General features: G+C 47.1%; 1 protein-coding gene across 2 annotated transcripts; it reads left to right on the forward strand.

Annotated features, from left to right (window-relative positions):
• Window positions 1-73: 73 nt before the first annotated feature.
• On the forward strand, window positions 74-12,734 carry smpd4 (sphingomyelin phosphodiesterase 4). 2 transcript variants are annotated; one of them, XM_059654849.1, is made up of 5 exons: window positions 74-253; window positions 1,255-1,341; window positions 3,700-3,842; window positions 8,399-8,474; window positions 12,592-12,734. In XM_059654849.1, exons 1-5 carry the CDS (start codon window positions 80-82, stop codon window positions 12,709-12,711), a joined length of 600 nt encoding a protein of 199 aa, XP_059510832.1. In that variant the 5' UTR covers window positions 74-79; the 3' UTR covers window positions 12,712-12,734. The 2 variants fall into 2 exon arrangements, with proteins under 2 accessions (XP_059510832.1, XP_059510833.1); XM_059654850.1 differs by lacking the exon at window positions 8,399-8,474 and having other exon boundaries at window positions 12,592-12,691.
• The last annotated feature ends 3,085 nt before the right edge of the window (window positions 12,735-15,819 follow it).

The following is a 15,819-nucleotide window of genomic DNA, read 5'->3' on the forward strand; positions in this document are numbered from 1 at the left end:
TGGGTCCGGCACCGGCCAATTATTAACGGGTTTCCTTTCAGCCTGTCCTCCAATTGGGTATCGCGGTGGGTGCCGCGTGATGCTGCTGACGCAGCTTGATGATGGCGTTCGGCGCGGCGGCTTGAAGCTGGCGAGTGACGCTGGAGCGTGGCGGGGGCTGTTAGGGCGGTTGTGTGGCCGCTTGCCGCAGCGGGGTCCCCTCTGCGGAGAAGGCATGGCGGCCCTGCCCTTGCAGCAGCCCAGCTATTTGCTGGTGAGTGCACCAGGCTCTACCGAAGGCCTTCCCCAGCTCAGGCTGTTCCTGGCCCTGGGTTTCATCTCTGACGGACCGCTGTGGGTGCTGGGAATGTGAAGTAAACACTCAGCAGGTTTAACACAGCCCCCCCCTCTCTGATGAAGGGTCTCGGCCTGAAACGTCAGCTTTTGTGCTCCTGAGATGCTGCTTGGCCTGTGTGTTCATCCAGCTCCACACTTTATTATCTTGGATTCTCCAGCATCTGCAGTTCCCATTAGCCCCTATGAAACAGCGCGGGCCAAGGAACGTCAGTACTGCATCTTACTGGAAAAGAGTGGGCTGGGGCTGGGGAATGAGGTCGGACCTACAGGCAGTAAAACAGGACACGGGCAGTTCTGTGGTGGACTGAAATGACTAAATGACAATAGCAGCGGTGGCATGAGTCGAAAGTAGATAGCAATGTGGCTCGATACTTGCCAAACTCTCCCTCTGAAACCCCCCCCCCCTCCCCTTTCAAAGCTTGGAAATTGTCTTAAATCCCACCCTGGAGAGCAGGTGATCGAAGAGAAGGTCTGTCAGGGCCGGCGGGAAATAAAGGCACACGGGTGGTTGTTGTTGCTCTGGAGCTTGTGACCCCAAAGATTTCAACCTGTAACCCCACTTGGGTTCCTGGCCCCCATTTTGGGAAGCCTTGGTATAAGAGATGGACTGGGTGCAGAGAAAGGAAGGTTGGCTATGTGATTCCCATTACTAACTCAGTTGCCTCAATTGTGAGCCGCCTTAGGTTCTCTACAATATCTGATTTTTGTTGTTATTTGACCCTGAACCTTTTTGGTTGATTGTAACTTCCAGGAATCGGTTTCCCTTCCTCTCTGATTCCTTTGAAGCATCACTGAACTGAACTTGCTCACTCTCAGATTTTTGCCTACGCTGCCTGGGAATGTTTGGGGTTTAGATCCTGTTCAGAAATAAAATATTTGTCCAGAAAATGAAAGAATGGAACTGTTTTCATTTTACAGGCTCTTCTTAAAGCGGATGGTACAAATAAGTCTCTCTTTCAGAGATGTCACGAATTGTCCAAGGTGATAGAAGATTATTCGCCCAAGGTATGAAGCTGCCGTGTTTGTCTGTCTTCTCTTTAGTGGCGATTCTTGACAATGTATACTATATTCCATCTCGGGCCATAAGTACGCATCCTTTGTGTGTGGGCAGACTTTATTTCTGATCCTGTCTGTGTGTAAGGATGCAGCAAGGCATGACCACAGTGCTTTGGGTGAACTTAGAATGAGCAGTTACACATTTAGATAAATTACTTAGGGCATTGTGAATCTTTGGAATTCTCTCATTGAGAGATGTGGACACTTAATTGTGAGCTTGTTTAATGTGATTTTTACAATTGTGGGAATATGAACAATTGGAGAATCTTTCAAGGAAATGGAATTGAGGTCAAAAGTCTGCCAGGATTTTGTGACAAACTTGAGGGGCTAAATGGCCTCCTATTCATAGTCATACAGCATGGAACCAGACACTTCAGTGCCACCGGCCCATGCCATAATCTCAAACTGAACTGGTCTCAACTGTCTGTGCTTAGCATGTACCCTCCAGACATTTCTTGTTCATGTACTTTTCCAAATATCTTTAAAATGTTGTAATTGTACCAGCATCCACTCCTCTCTGAAGGTTCATTCCACACATGAACTACTATTTTTAAAAAAAGTTATCCCCATGTCTCTTTCAAAATTTTCTCCCCTCCTTAAAGATATAGAACATAGAAAAGTACAGCACAGTACCCTAATCCAAAAACAAAATAACCTACATACCCCCTCAATTCACTGTTGTCCATGTGCATGTCCAGCAGTCACTTAAATGTCACTAATGGCTCTGCTTCCACAACTTCCACTGGCAAAGTATTCCATGCGCGCTCAACTCTCTGGGTGAAGAACCTCCCTCTGACATCGCTATACCTTCCTCCCTAACATCTTAACACTGACCCCTCATGGCAGTCAATCCTGCCATGGGGAAAAGTCTCTGGTTATCGACTCTATCCATGCCTTGTATGTTCCCTAGTCTTGAATTTTCCTACCTAGGGGTAAAGACACCTGCCATTCACCTTATCTATACCTGTCACAGTTTTATAAACCTCCATAAGGTCACCTCTCAATCTCCTACTCTCCAGTTAAAATAGTCCCATCCTATCGTCCCCTCTCATAACTCAAACCCTCCATTCCTGGCAAACCTCTTGAGACCCCTCCAGCTTAATAATATCCTTCCTATAACAGGGTGACCAGAACTGGACACTACTTGAGAAGAGGCCTCACTGACATCCTGTACAATCTCAACATGATGACCCAACTCCTACACTTAGTGGTCTGAGCAATGACCACCCTGTCTACCTGTGATGCAGCTTTCACAAAATTATCTGTCAGAACGCTTAGATCTCTGTTCCAAAGCCCTACTTCAACAAGTTCTACCCTTGTTTGTTTTAACAAAATGCAATACCTTGCATTTATCCAAGTTAAACTCCTTCTGTCAACTTTCAGTCCATTGACCCAATTTATCAAAATCTGTTTCTAATCTTTGATAATCATCTTCACTGTCAACTGTACCATCAACTTTGGTGTAACTCGGAAACTAACAAACCATGCCTTCAGAGATAATGGGAACTGCAGATGCTGGAGATTCCAAGATAATAAAATGTGAGGCTGGATGAACACAGCAGGCCAAGCAGCATCTCAGGAGCACAAAAGCTGACGTTTCGGGCCTAGACCCTTCATCAGAGAGGGGGATGGGGGTAGGGAACTGGAATAAATAGGGAGAGAGGGGGAGGCGGACCGAAGATGGAGAGTAAAGAAGATAGGTGGAGAGAGAGTGTAGGTGGGGAGGTAGGGAGGGGATAGGTCAGTCCAGGGAAGACGGACAGGTCAAGGAGGTGGGATGAGGTTAGGTAGCTGGGGGTGCGGCTTGGGGTGGGAGGAAGGGATGGGTGAGAGGAAGAACCGGTTAGGGAGGCAGAGACAGGTTGGACTGGTTTTGGGATGCAGTGGGTGGGGGGGAAGAGCTGGGCTGGTTGTGTGGTGCAGTGGGGGGAGGGGATGAACTGGGCTGGTTTAGGGATGCAGTAGGGGAAGGGGAGATTTTGAAACTGGTGAAGTCCACATTGATTCCATATGGCTGCAGAGTTCCCAGGTGGAATATGAGTTGCTGTTCCTGCAACCTTCGGGTGGCATCATTGTGGCAGTGCAGGAGGCCCCTGATGGACATGTCATCAAGAGAATGGGAGGGGGAGTGGAAATGGTTTGCGACTGGGAGGTGCAGTTGTGCACATGCCTTCAATGTTTTCATAAAGCTCTTGTGCATTTTCATCATCAGAGAGCCATTTTACTTTACTGGTGTGTCTTTAACCTTTTTATCAGTATTTAATTATGTATCTGCTTTCTTTTTTATTCTTGTTTTGCTGTTTCTAGGAACTCCATTTGATTTTCCCCTGGCTAATGGAGAGTGTGTTTGGCAACCAGGATGGGAGTGTTCCTGGTTGGAGCTTACGGTATTTGCAGAGTCGTTTGAATCCAAGTGAATACGCTGCTGTGGTTGATTTTTTAGATCCCAGGTATGATAATTGTTTCCTTTTTCAATGTGGAAGGGTGGAACTGAAGACTGACTCCAAGGTTAAAGTAGTTAATCTTCCCTGCATGCTTAACTACTTACAAACTTGACCTAGGAGTATGAGTGGAAGGGGAGTCAGAGTATCAGTGATAGGGAGACTAGCCATAATCTCAGTGGCCTTTTGTTTTTAGAACCTGTTCTTGGGATGTAGGTCAGCACTTAATGCCCTTCCCTGGATTGCCTTTGAGAAGATGATGGTGTGCTACCTTCTCAAAAGAAAAACACTTGTCTCCTCAAACCTGCTCTAACCTTCAATAAGATCATGGCTGATCTGAGTGTGTCCATTTTTCTTCCTAACCCTGATAACATCTGGCTCCCTTGCTAGTCAAGAATTATCTATCTCTGCCATCAAAAATTCAGTGACAAACATTATTTTCCAGTCCAGATTAGGAGACTCCTGACTTTTAAACTGTGTATAAATAAAGTCCAATAGAAGCTCAACAGATCTGGTCGCATCTGTGGAGAAAATAGATGCAATAGCTTCTGTCCAGTATGACTTCTTTGGAATCATTCTTAAAAAGTCATATCAGACTTGAAACACTAACTGCTTCTCTCTTCACTGATGTTACTGGATTAAGTCAATCTGATATCCACCAGGGAATTGAAGTTTCAGAATTGCAGTACCTGCACTTTCAGACACTCCTTTTGAGAGAGGTCTTGTAGAGATGTAAACCTTTATTCATTTGTGACTTTTATCTGATAACTTGATTTGCTATAGACATTATCATAAGCTTTAACCAAGACTATTTCCGTAAGCTTCACTGGTAATACTCCCAGATCGGCTAAAGCTGATCCGGTGAGAGATTAAGCTCCCTTTCAGAAAACTGATGCCCCATCAACTATCCTGTGGTGCTTCTGACTAACATGTAAGTACTTCGACAGTACACGTGTGGAGCCCCTAACAGTATTTTTTAAGCTCATTTTTTTGACATGGAATTTTTGCTTGATAAGACTTTCGTTTCATCTGTTGGGATTGGTGTTGTTGAGGGATGTTTGGGGAGGAAGTTAAACTCAAACTGAGGTGATCAAGAGCTTACAGATACCAGGCAATCTGAATCAACAAGAGAAATGGGCAAATTGGCCTAACTTGCTCCTAATTCACATGTTTGCATCACATTGAAAGGGGGTTCTTATGGTGCATTGTAGGTTCCTGTCTTTGGGCCAGCAGGCCCAGGTTAAAGTCCTATCTGCTCCAGAGGTGTGTTAATTGGAAAGAAAACAATAAAGTTATGGAGTGAATTTGAAAACACAGATGTAGCTTGCTGTGAATCTGGAATAGTGAGATGAGAGTTTATTTCTGCCTATCTAAAGGGATCTTGCAACACAGTAGTAGTGTCCTCACATCTGAGCCAGGAGGCCTGTATTCAAGTGTGTCATAACACCTCTAAACAAATTGATCAGAAAGTACCTAAAATGAGAGATGAAGGGTTCTTGTGACACATCAGTGGTGTCCTAACCTCTAGGCCAGAAGATTGATACTCCAGAAACGTGTCATAGCACTCCTGAACACATTGCCTAAAAATATCTACTTCAAATGGTGACGAGGGGAAAAAAAAACACAGTACCTAGAATTGGAACAGGGGAAAAAAAGGTAATCTTTTGAAACATACAAGACCCTAAGGAAAATTAACAGGCGAGAACCAATGCTGGGTCCACTACTGCTTGTCATTTTATATAAAATGACTTAGATGAGAATATAGAAGGCATCGTTGGTAAGTTCATGGATGACACTAAAATTAATGGTGTAGTGGACAGTGAAGAAGGTTATCTAAGATTACAAATAGATCTTGACCATTTAAGTCAAGGGCCTGAGGACTGTCAGATGGAGTTTAATTTGGATAAATGCAAAATATTGTATTTTGGTAAAACAAACAGGGGTAGGACTTGTACAATTAATGGTAGGGTGTAGTGATGGTTTAGAACATAGGAGTTCAGGTACATAATTCTTTGAAATTTGCATCACGGGTGTACAGGGTGGTTAAGAAGGTATTTAGTACAATTTCTTTCATTTCTCATACTTTTGAGTATAGGGGTTTGAATGTCATGTTGAGGTTCTGCAGGACATTGAGGCCTCTTCTGGAGTACTGAGTCTGTTTTGGTTGCCCTTTTCTCGGAAGGATTTTATCAAGCTGGGGACGGTTCGCTGAAGATTTACCGGGCTGTTGCCAGGAATGGAGGGTTTGAGTTATAAGGAGAGGCTGGACAGGCTGAGACTTTCTTCACTGGAGTATGAGGTTGAGAGGTGACCTCTTGAACTTCCTGAGGAAGAGGTGGATACAAGTACTGTTGTGTTTAAAAGACGTTTGGATAAGTACATGAATAAAAATGTTTGAAGTGATATGGGTATCGTGCAGTAGGTGGGACTACTTAGCTTGGGATTATGATTGGCACGGACTGGTTGGACCAAAGGGTCTGTTTCCGTGCTGAATTATTCTGATTCTGTGACTATTAGCATTTCTGATGAGCAGAAGTTGGAACCTTGTACATTATTTCTGGGAAGCACAATATCTCTAGATATCAGGTTTTTTGATTTTGTGACCGAACCCTGTTAAATATTTGGCTGGTTCAGTGCTTAGAATCGTAGAATGCCTATGGTGCAGATAGAGGCCATTCCGCCTATCAAGTCTGTACCGACCCTCTGAAGAGCATCCCACAATTGCCCACCTTATACCTGTATACCTTCAAGGCTAATCCACCTAGCTTGCACATCCCTTGACACTACAGGATGACTTTCCATCACTTTCCTGCTTAACCTACACACGTTTCAATTGTTGGAGGAAACCGGAGCATCTGGTGCAAACCCACGCAGACACAGGGAGAATGTGCAAACTCCACACATAGTCACCCAAGGCTGGAATTGAACCCAAGTCCCTGGTGCTGGGAGACAGCAGTGCTCACCACTGTGCTGCCCCACAGAAAAAGGCCATTTTGCCCATCGAGTCTGCACTGATTCTGTGAAGAACATTCCACCCACACAAACCTATCCTCGTAATCTGGATTTTACCATGGTCCAATCCACCCAGCCTGCATATCCCGGGATAATTTCGCATGGCCGGTCCAACTAACCTGCATATCTTTGGACTGCTGTGGACTTTAGACAAATGTATTGCTTCTGACTGTTCTGACCAATATTTACAGCTCTCCTCTATTTCTGGTCATTTATCTGGCTGCTTGTGAGAGTTGGTGCACTCACACTGGCTGCTAACAGTAACAACAACTGAAAAATATTAAGTAGATTGTGATATTGTTTGGGTTGACCTGTGACCGTGAAGGGTATTAGAAAGAAGGACTTGCTTGCTTTAATATCATTATAAAGAATTGGGCTAAGGATTGCCAAATGCAATTCAATATAGATAAATGTGAGGTGCTGCACTTCGTAAAGTCAAATCAGGGTAGAACTTATACAGTAAATGGTAAGGTTCTGAAGAATGTTGTGGAACAGAGGAGTACGAGTACGTAGGTGGTTGAAAGTGGCCTCACAGCTGGACAGGATGCTGGCCTCCATCAGTTGAGGTATTGAGTATAGGAGTTGGATGATTATGTAACAGTTGTATAGGTCATTGGTGAGGGTGCACTTGGAGTATTGCATGCAGTTTTGGTCACGCTGTTTATAGGAAAGACACAGTTAAACTGGAAAGTGTGCAAAGATGATTTACAAGGATGTTGCCAGGACTACTGGGTCTGAGTTATAGGGAGAGGTTGGCCAGGATAGGACTTTATTCCTTGGAACATGGGAGAATAAGGAGTGAGGAGATAATGGGAACTGCAGATGCTGGAGAATTCCAAGATAATAAAATGTGAGGCTGGATGAACACAGCAGGCCTAGCAGCATCTCAGGAGCACAAAAGCTGACGTTTCGGGCCTAGACCCTTCATCAGAGAGGGGGATGGGGGGAGGGAACTGGAATAAATAGGGAGAGAGGGGGAGGCGGACCGAAGATGGAGAGTAAAGAGTGACTTTTTTTTTGAGGTGTATAAAATCACGAGGCATAGATAGGATGAATGCATGCAGCTTTCCCAGGGGTAGGGAATTGAAAACGAGGGGGCTGCGGTTTAAGGTGAGAGGGGAAAGATTTAAGAAGGCTGTGAGGTGCACGGAATGGACTGCCAGAGATAGCGGTTGAGGCAGGTGGAATAGCAAAAGATTTTAAAAAAAAATTTGGACTGGTACATGGATAGAAAGGTTTTCAATGGATTTGGACCAACTGTGGGCAATTGCAACTAGCTGAGTGGACACCACAGTCAGCATGGACCAGTTTGGGCCAGAGGGCCTGTTTCCATTCTGTATTACTCTCTGATTTCTAACAACCACTGGATGTCCCTAGTGCTTTACAGCCATTCATGTACTTCTGAAGTGCGTTCACTGTAATTTTGGAAAAGCAGCAGCCAGTTTGCAAATAACAAGCTTCAAACTACATTATTGCAAGGTTTTTGTTAAAATCCACCGCTTCAATGACTTTTTAAACATTAATGAAAATTCCCTTTGTCTTGTGTTTAACAGTGGCCCAATGATGAAGTTAGTTTACAAACTTCAGGCTGAAGATTTTAAGTATGAATTCCCAGTCTCGTATCTTCCTGTGAGTATGGAACAGTGAATTGATTGCATTAACTTGTATTGTGTTCAGGGCAGATTGGCAGCATTAGTTTAACAAATGATGTTTCGTAACATTAAACCATTCAGTAACCACATCCATGACTATGATGATCATTTAAAAAGTAAGAATATACAGCTAGTGCCCTTGTGCAGGCTAGTAGTCCCAGGTTGTACAAAGTAATCAGTTACTACAGCCAAAAGAATACTTTTTCCGGTTAGGGAGTTAACAGCTCACCACCTGATCAGTCATACAACATGGAAACAGACCCTTTTGCCCAACTAGTCCACACGGACCATGTTCCCAAACCAAATTAGCCCCACTTGCCTGCATTGGACCCATATCCCTCTAAACCTTTTTTAATCCATGCACTTGTCCAAATGTCTTCTAAACACTTGTAACTGTACCTGCATCTCCCAGTTCTTCTGGCAGTTTAGTCCACACACGAATCACTCACTGTGTGAAAAGAGAAAATGGGAACTCCAGATGCTGGAGAATCTGAGATAAGAGTGGAGAGCTGGATGAACACAGCAGGTCAGCAGCATCTTAGGAGCACAAAAGCTGACGTTTCGGGCCTGGTCTCTTCCTCAGAAAAAGGGAGGGGGAGAGGGTTCTGAAATAAATAGGGAGAGAGGGGAAGATGGATCGAAGACGGACAGAAGAGAAGACAGGTGGAGAGGAGACAGACAAGTTAAAGAGGCGGGGATGGAGCCAGTAAAGGTGAGTATAGGTTGGGAGGGGATAGGTCCGTTTGGGGAGGGCAGATAGGTCAAGGGAGCGGGATGAGGTTAGTAGGAAGGAAATGGGGATGTGGCTTGACGTGGGAGGAGGGGATGGGGAGAGGAAGAACAAGTTAGGAAGATGGGAACAAGCTGGGCTGGTTATGGGATGCGGTGGGGGGAGGGAGATTTTGAAGCTGGTGAAATCCACATTGGTACCATTGGGCTGCAGGTTTCCCAAGCGGAATAGGAGTTGCAGTTCCTGTAACCTTCGGGTGGCATCGTTGTGGCGCTGCAGGAGGCCCAGGATGGACATGTTGCCTAAGGAATAGTAGGGGGAGTTGAAATGGCTCGCGACTGGGAGGTACAGTTATTTATTGCAGAACACCTCCGTTCGGTTTGCAAAGTGGTCCCCGAGCCTCTGCTTGGTTTCTCCAATGTAGAGGCGGCCTCAACAGGAACAGCAGATGCAGTATACAACATCGACAGATGTGCAGGTGAGCATCTGCTTGATGTGGAATGTCATCTTGGGGCCTGGGATGGGGGTGCGGAAGAAAGTATGGGGGCAGGTGAAACACTTGCTTCGGTTACAGGGGAAAGTGCTGGGTGTGGTGGGGTTGGAGGGGAGTGTGGAGCAGACAAGGGAGTCATGGAGAGAGTGGTCCCTCTGGAAGGCAGACAAGGGTGGGGAGGGAAAAATGGCATAAGTGGCGGAGGATTTTGCATTAGATCCAGAGGTTGGTGGGGTGGTAGATGAGGACGAGGGGCATTCTCTTTTGGTGGTTATTGCAGAGACGGGGTGTGAGGGATGAGTTGTGGGAAATGCGGGAGACACGGTCGAGGGCGTTCTTGACCACGGCGGGGGGTGTGTGTGTGTGTGTGTGTTGTGGTCCTTGACAAATGAGGACAGCCGAGATGCACGGGAGTAGAATGCCTCATCCTGGGAGCAGATGTGGTGGAGGCAAAGGAATTGGGAATAGGGGATGGCATTTTTGGGGGAAGGTGGGTGAGGAGGTGTATCCTCTGTAGCTGGGGGAGTCGGTTTATTTTCCCAGCACCCTCTCCGCCTTCGTCTTTTTCTGAGTCTAGGCCCTAAACGTCAGCTTTTGTGCTCCTAAGATGCTGCTTGGCCTGCTGTGTTCTTCCAGCTCCACACTTTGTTTTCTGTGTGAAAAAGAGTTGCCCCACATGTCCTTTTTAAATATTTCTTCTCTTTCCTTGTAAATTTGCCCCCTAGTTTGAATTCTTCTGGTTCCCCCTCACCCATCCTAGGAAAAAGGCCCTTGTCATTCATCTTATCTATGCCCTTCATGATTTTATAAACCTCAATAAGGTCACTCCTCAACCTCATGCTCCAGTGAAAAAAGTCTTAACCTTTCATTCTTCCTGGCAATATCCTGGTAAATCTTTTCGGAACCTTCTCCGGTTTATTAAAATATTTGATAACGTGCTGACCTAATCAAAAAGTAAAGCCAATTTTGGGTACTCTGTCTTTTCAGAAGCAGCATTGTTTATTTCTACTAATCTTTTCCCACTGCCAGTAATCATGAAAGAACTTGACCCTTTTTTGAACAGGAAGTACATGAATTAACTTTCAATTAAATGGAATTACCCAAGTATACCACTGAGCTCTTCAGTAGTTGGCAGAGGTGCTATCTGCCCCATCTCCTTAATGGGCCCTTTTATAGTTACTGTTCATGCATCGAGCTTTTCTAATCTGTCCAGAATGCCATCATCTCTTGTATCTGCGCTGTTCAGGACCAAGTACCTTCCTTTGGAACAGAAGCATCAACAACAATTATGCAAAAATACCACTCAAACTTGCCACGGTCTGAGAATCAGTTTTAAACCTGTCTTGTGCCGTCCTTGTAATTTCCCCATACACTCTTTAATGATCAGAAACAAAATCAGAAGTTACTGGAAAAGATGGCTCTCCAATACCACCTCCTATCTCCCCCAGACCGTGACCCCACCATTGAACATCAACCCATTATATCGACCACAGCCACTGACCTCATTTCATCTGGTGATGTCCCCTCCACTGTCTCAAAGCTGATATTTCCCCCAGTCCCGCACAGCTCACTTCTATCTCCTTCTGAATATCCACAGACAGGACTGCCTGGGTAGACCTGTTGTTTCTGTTCGCTCCTACCCTACACAACTGAGTTTTTTTCCCCCACCTTGACTTGGTCTTTTCTCCCCGGTCCAGTCCCTGCTCACTTACATCCGTGATTCTCTGCTTTATCGGTTTCAGAATATCCAGTTTGCAAGTTCCAGCTGCTGCCTGTCTTTACCGTGGATGTCGATTTCTCCACCAGATGGTCTCAGGGCTCTCTGCCTCTTCCTGGAGTAAAGGCCTGAACCATCCCCACCCACCACCATCCTACTCCGTTTGGCCGAGGTTGTCCTCATCCTGAACAACTTTTAAGTCCTCTCATTTTCTTCAAGTCAGAAAGGTGGCCATGGGTAGGCACGTGGGCTCCAGTTATGCCTGTCTCCATGGGAACATTCCTTGTTCCAGCCTTAATCCATCCACAACTCTTTCTTTGATATATCAATGATGTCATCGGTGCTACTTCCCTCTCTTGTCTGGGATTGCAAGTTAGTCAGTTTCACATCCAATTTCCACCCTGCCCTCACTTTCACATAATCTAGCTCTGACTCCTCCCTTCCCTTCTTTGACATCTGTTTCCATTTCTGGGAATAAAATGGCCACTAATGTACACCTATAAACCGAATGACTCCCCACAGCTACCTGGACTATACGTCCTCTTGCCCTGTTTCCTATAAAGACTCCATCCTATTTTCTCAGTTCCACCATCTCTGTCTCATATATTCCCATCAGGCCAACTTCAAAGAGGGAGACTCTGAAATGGTCACCACCTTCCTCAACGGAGAATTCCCCAGCACTGATGCCGACAGGGCCCTCACCGGGTCAGACTCAACTCCGGCACTTCCACCCTTACCCCTTCTTTTCCGTTCTGCTACAGCCATAGGGCTGCCCTATTGTCCTTGCCTGTTAACTTTGGTTTCTCTTTATAGATGCTGCCAACCTGCTGAGCTTTTACAGCAACTTCTTTTTGTATTTCTGATTTACAGCATCCGCGGTTCTTTCGGGTTTTTATTTAGTCCCTACTGATCATTCAAAATAAAAATCTTTTGCTATGACTGCTGCAGTTGTACATCCCATCATTTGCAGAGATCTTTTGTTGACTCTTGTGACCAATTTTGTCTTATGTCACACATCTGTTTAAGAAATGAATGTTTCTTGTACAGAAACTTGTGTAAAGAAAAAAGCATGTAAACTATGTGCAGCTTGACACTAGATTCCAGAGAAACTCAATGCTATCTAATACTGGTCTGTTGATGTTTTTATAATCCAGAGTCCTGTGAAGGCTTCAATCCAAGACGGTGTTCTACCTGACTTTCCACTGTATCATAACAAGCTGCAGTTTCCTCTCTCAGGACTGACCAACCTCAGCCTCTCACTCAGTATCCTTTGACTCAAGTATATGTGGAGCTGAAACCTCTGCTTTATCTGGGCAATGTCGCTGCCAGTTCCTTCTCTTGTAGTTTGCCTGAGTGTATTAATTGGGTTGATTTTTGAGATAATCTGAATAATTAGTTTCGGGCCATTTTAGTTGTGTTATCTCAGTCGAGGGCCTGGTTAGAATGTCTGGAAATATTAACTGATGTTGCTATACCTGACATTTGAATCTTTTGATTCACTGCTAAAAGTCCCAGCTCATGTCATCATCGTACTTGCTCTGAGCTGTCACACTAACCAGAATAGATGCACCTCACCATGAGTGGTTTCAGATCCCAGAGGATGTTTGGATGGTAATAAAGACAGTACAGTGCCCCAGGCTGGATCCCTAACTGTACTTAGTACAATGATCTGTACTCAGATACTGTAAGGGTGGAAAACGCTACCACAAATCTGAAATTGGTTATACACAACTACCAGGATTCTTGCATCTGTCTAGTGACTTGAAAACCCTGGAGTATTTTGGTCGAGCTGTTGCGATACTGGACAAAACACCTAGACGTCATGAGTTCAACTCCTGTCATGGTGTATGAAACCTAGTAACTTGTCAGCTCTAACCAGAAACATTGACCATGAAAATAGACAGATTGCCACTTATAACCATATTTCATTCAAAGATAGCATGCCAATTGTCTCTGCTGGCTCTAACCTGCACGTACTGTCAGTTCTGCATTCCGGAAGCTACCGGTGGGCCTTCTGCAAAAGGTACCCTCAAAGAAGAATGATTAAAGCGAATTGGATCTCTCATTCCTGATACCCTATTAGTAAATCTCTTCAACAGTCTCTGTTTTAACATGCTACAAAGCACAGAATTGAGCGCAGTACTCTGGCTAAGACCTGACCAATGATATATAGCAATCATAAGCTATGGAATAGTAGACCATGATAACACAGTGTGGAGCTGGATGAACACAGCAGGCCAAGCAGCATCTCAGGAGCACAAAAGCTGACGTTTTGGGCCTAGACCCTTCATCAGAGAGGGGGATGGGGTGAGGGTTCTGGAATAAATAGGGAGAGAGGGGGAGGCGGACCGAAGATGGAGAGAAAAGAAGATTGGTGGAGAGGAGAGTATAGGTAGGGAGGGGATAGGTCAGTCCAGGGAAGATGGACAGGCCAAGGAGGTGGGATGAGGTGGTAGGTAGGAAATGGAGGTGCGGCTTGAGGTGGAAGGAAGGGATGGGTGAGAGGAAGAACAGGTTAGGGAAGCAGAGACAGGCCGGAAGGGGAGATTTTGAAGCTTGTGAAGTCCACATTGATACCATTGGGCTGCAGGGTTCCCAAGCGGAATATGAGTTGCTGGTCCTGCAACCTTCGGGTGGCATCATTCCCCTTCGCTCTCGCTCGCTCTCTCTCTGTCTCGCTCTCGCTCGCTCTCTCTCTCTCTCGCTCGCTCTCTCTCTGTCTCGCTCTCGCTCGCTCTCTCTCTGTCTCGCTCTCGCTCGCTCGCTCTCTGTCTCGCTCTCGCTCGCTCGCTCTCTGTCTCGCTCTCGCTCGCTCGCTCTCTGTCTCGCTCTCGCTCGCTCGCTCTCTGTCTCGCTCTCGCTCGCTCGCTCTCTGTCTCGCTCTCGCTCGCTCTCTCTCTCTCTCGCTCGCTCTCTCTCTGTCTCGCTCTCGCTCGCTCTCTCTCTGTCTCGCTCTCGCTCGCTCGCTCTCTGTCTCGCTCTCGCTCGCTCTCTCTCTGTCTCGCTCTCGCTCGCTCTCTCTCTGTCTCGCTCTCGCTCGCTCGCTCTCTGTCTCGCTCTCGCTCGCTCGCTGTCTGTCTCGCTCTCGCTCGCTCGCTCTCTGTCTCGCTCTCGCTCGCTCGCTCTCTGTCTCGCTCTCGCTCGCTCGCTCTCTGTCTCGCTCTCGCTCGCTCGCTCTCTGTCTCGCTCTCGCTCGCTCGCTCTCTGTCTCGCTCTCGCTCGCTCGCTCTCTGTCTCGCTCTCGCTCGCTCGCTCTCTGTCTCGCTCTCGCTCGCTCGCTCTCTGTCTCGCTCTCGCTCGCTCGCTCTCTGTCTCGCTCTCGCTCGCTCTCTGTCTCGCTCTCGCTCGCTCGCTCTCTGTCTCGCTCTCGCTCGCTCGCTCTCTGTCTCGCTCTCGCTCGCTCGCTCTGTGTCTCGCTCTCGCTCGCTCGCTCTCTGTCTCGCTCTCGCTCTCTGTCTCGCTCTCGCTCGCTCGCTCTCTGTCTCGCTCTCGCTCGCTCGCTCTCTGTCTCGCTCTCGCTCGCTCGCTCTCTGTCTCGCTCTCGCTCGCTCGCTCTCTGTCTCGCTCTCGCTCGCTCGCTCTCTGTCTCGCTCTCGCTCGCTCGCTCTCTGTCTCGCTCTCGCTCGCTCGCTCTCTGTCTCGCTCTCGCTCGCTCGCTCTCTGTCTCGCTCTCGCTCGCTCGCTCTCTGTCTCGCTCTCGCTCGCTCTCTGTCTCGCTCTCGCTCGCTCGCTCTCTGTCTCGCTCTCGCTCGCTCGCTCTCTGTCTCGCTCTCTGTCTCGCTCTCTGTCTCGCTCTCTGTCTCGCTCTCTGTCTCGCTCTCTGTCTCGCTCTCTGTCTCGCTCTCTGTCTCGCTCTCTGTCTCGCTCTCTGTCTCGCTCTCTGTCTCGCTCTCTGTCTCGCTCTCTGTCTCGCTCTCTGTCTCGCTCTCTGTCTCGCTCTCTGTCTCGCTCTCTGTCTCGCTCTCTGTCTCGCTCTCTGTCTCGCTCTCTGTCTCGCTCTCTGTCTCGCTCTCTGTCTCGCTCTCTGTCTCGCTCTCTGTCTCGCTCTCTGTCTCGCTCTCTGTCTCGCTCTCTGTCTCGCTCTCTGTCTCGCTCTCTGTCTCGCTCTCTGTCTCGCTCTCTGTCTCGCTCTCTGTCTCGCTCTCTGTCTCGCTCTCTGTCTCGCTCTCTGTCTCGCTCTCTGTCTCGCTCTCTGTCTCGCTCTCTGTCTCGCTCTCTGTCTCGCTCTCTGTCTCGCTCTCTGTCTCGCTCTCTGTCTCGCTCTCTGTCTCGCTCTCTGTCTCGCTCTCTGTCTCGCTCTCTGTCTCGCTCTCTGTCTCGCTCTCTGTCTCGCTCTCTGTCTCGCTCTCTGTCTCGCTCTCTGTCTCGCTCTCTGTCTCGCT

The sequence above is a fragment of the Stegostoma tigrinum genome, chromosome 26, assembly GCF_030684315.1.
Source record: "Stegostoma tigrinum isolate sSteTig4 chromosome 26, sSteTig4.hap1, whole genome shotgun sequence".
Lineage (NCBI taxonomy): Eukaryota > Metazoa > Chordata > Chondrichthyes > Orectolobiformes > Stegostomatidae > Stegostoma > Stegostoma tigrinum.

Bases quoted from the DNA above. Each gene is read 5' to 3' on its own strand.
- smpd4 (XM_059654849.1), top strand. From the start codon at position 80: ATGCTGCTGACGCAGCTTGATGATGGCGTTCGGCGCGGCGGCTTGAAG. The intron at 3,843-8,398 runs GTATGATAATTG...TGTGTTTAACAG, and splicing joins GTTGATTTTTTAGATCCCAG to TGGCCCAATGATGAAGTTAG. The intron at 8,475-12,591 runs GTGAGTATGGAA...TTTATAATCCAG, and splicing joins TCCCAGTCTCGTATCTTCCT to AGTCCTGTGAAGGCTTCAAT.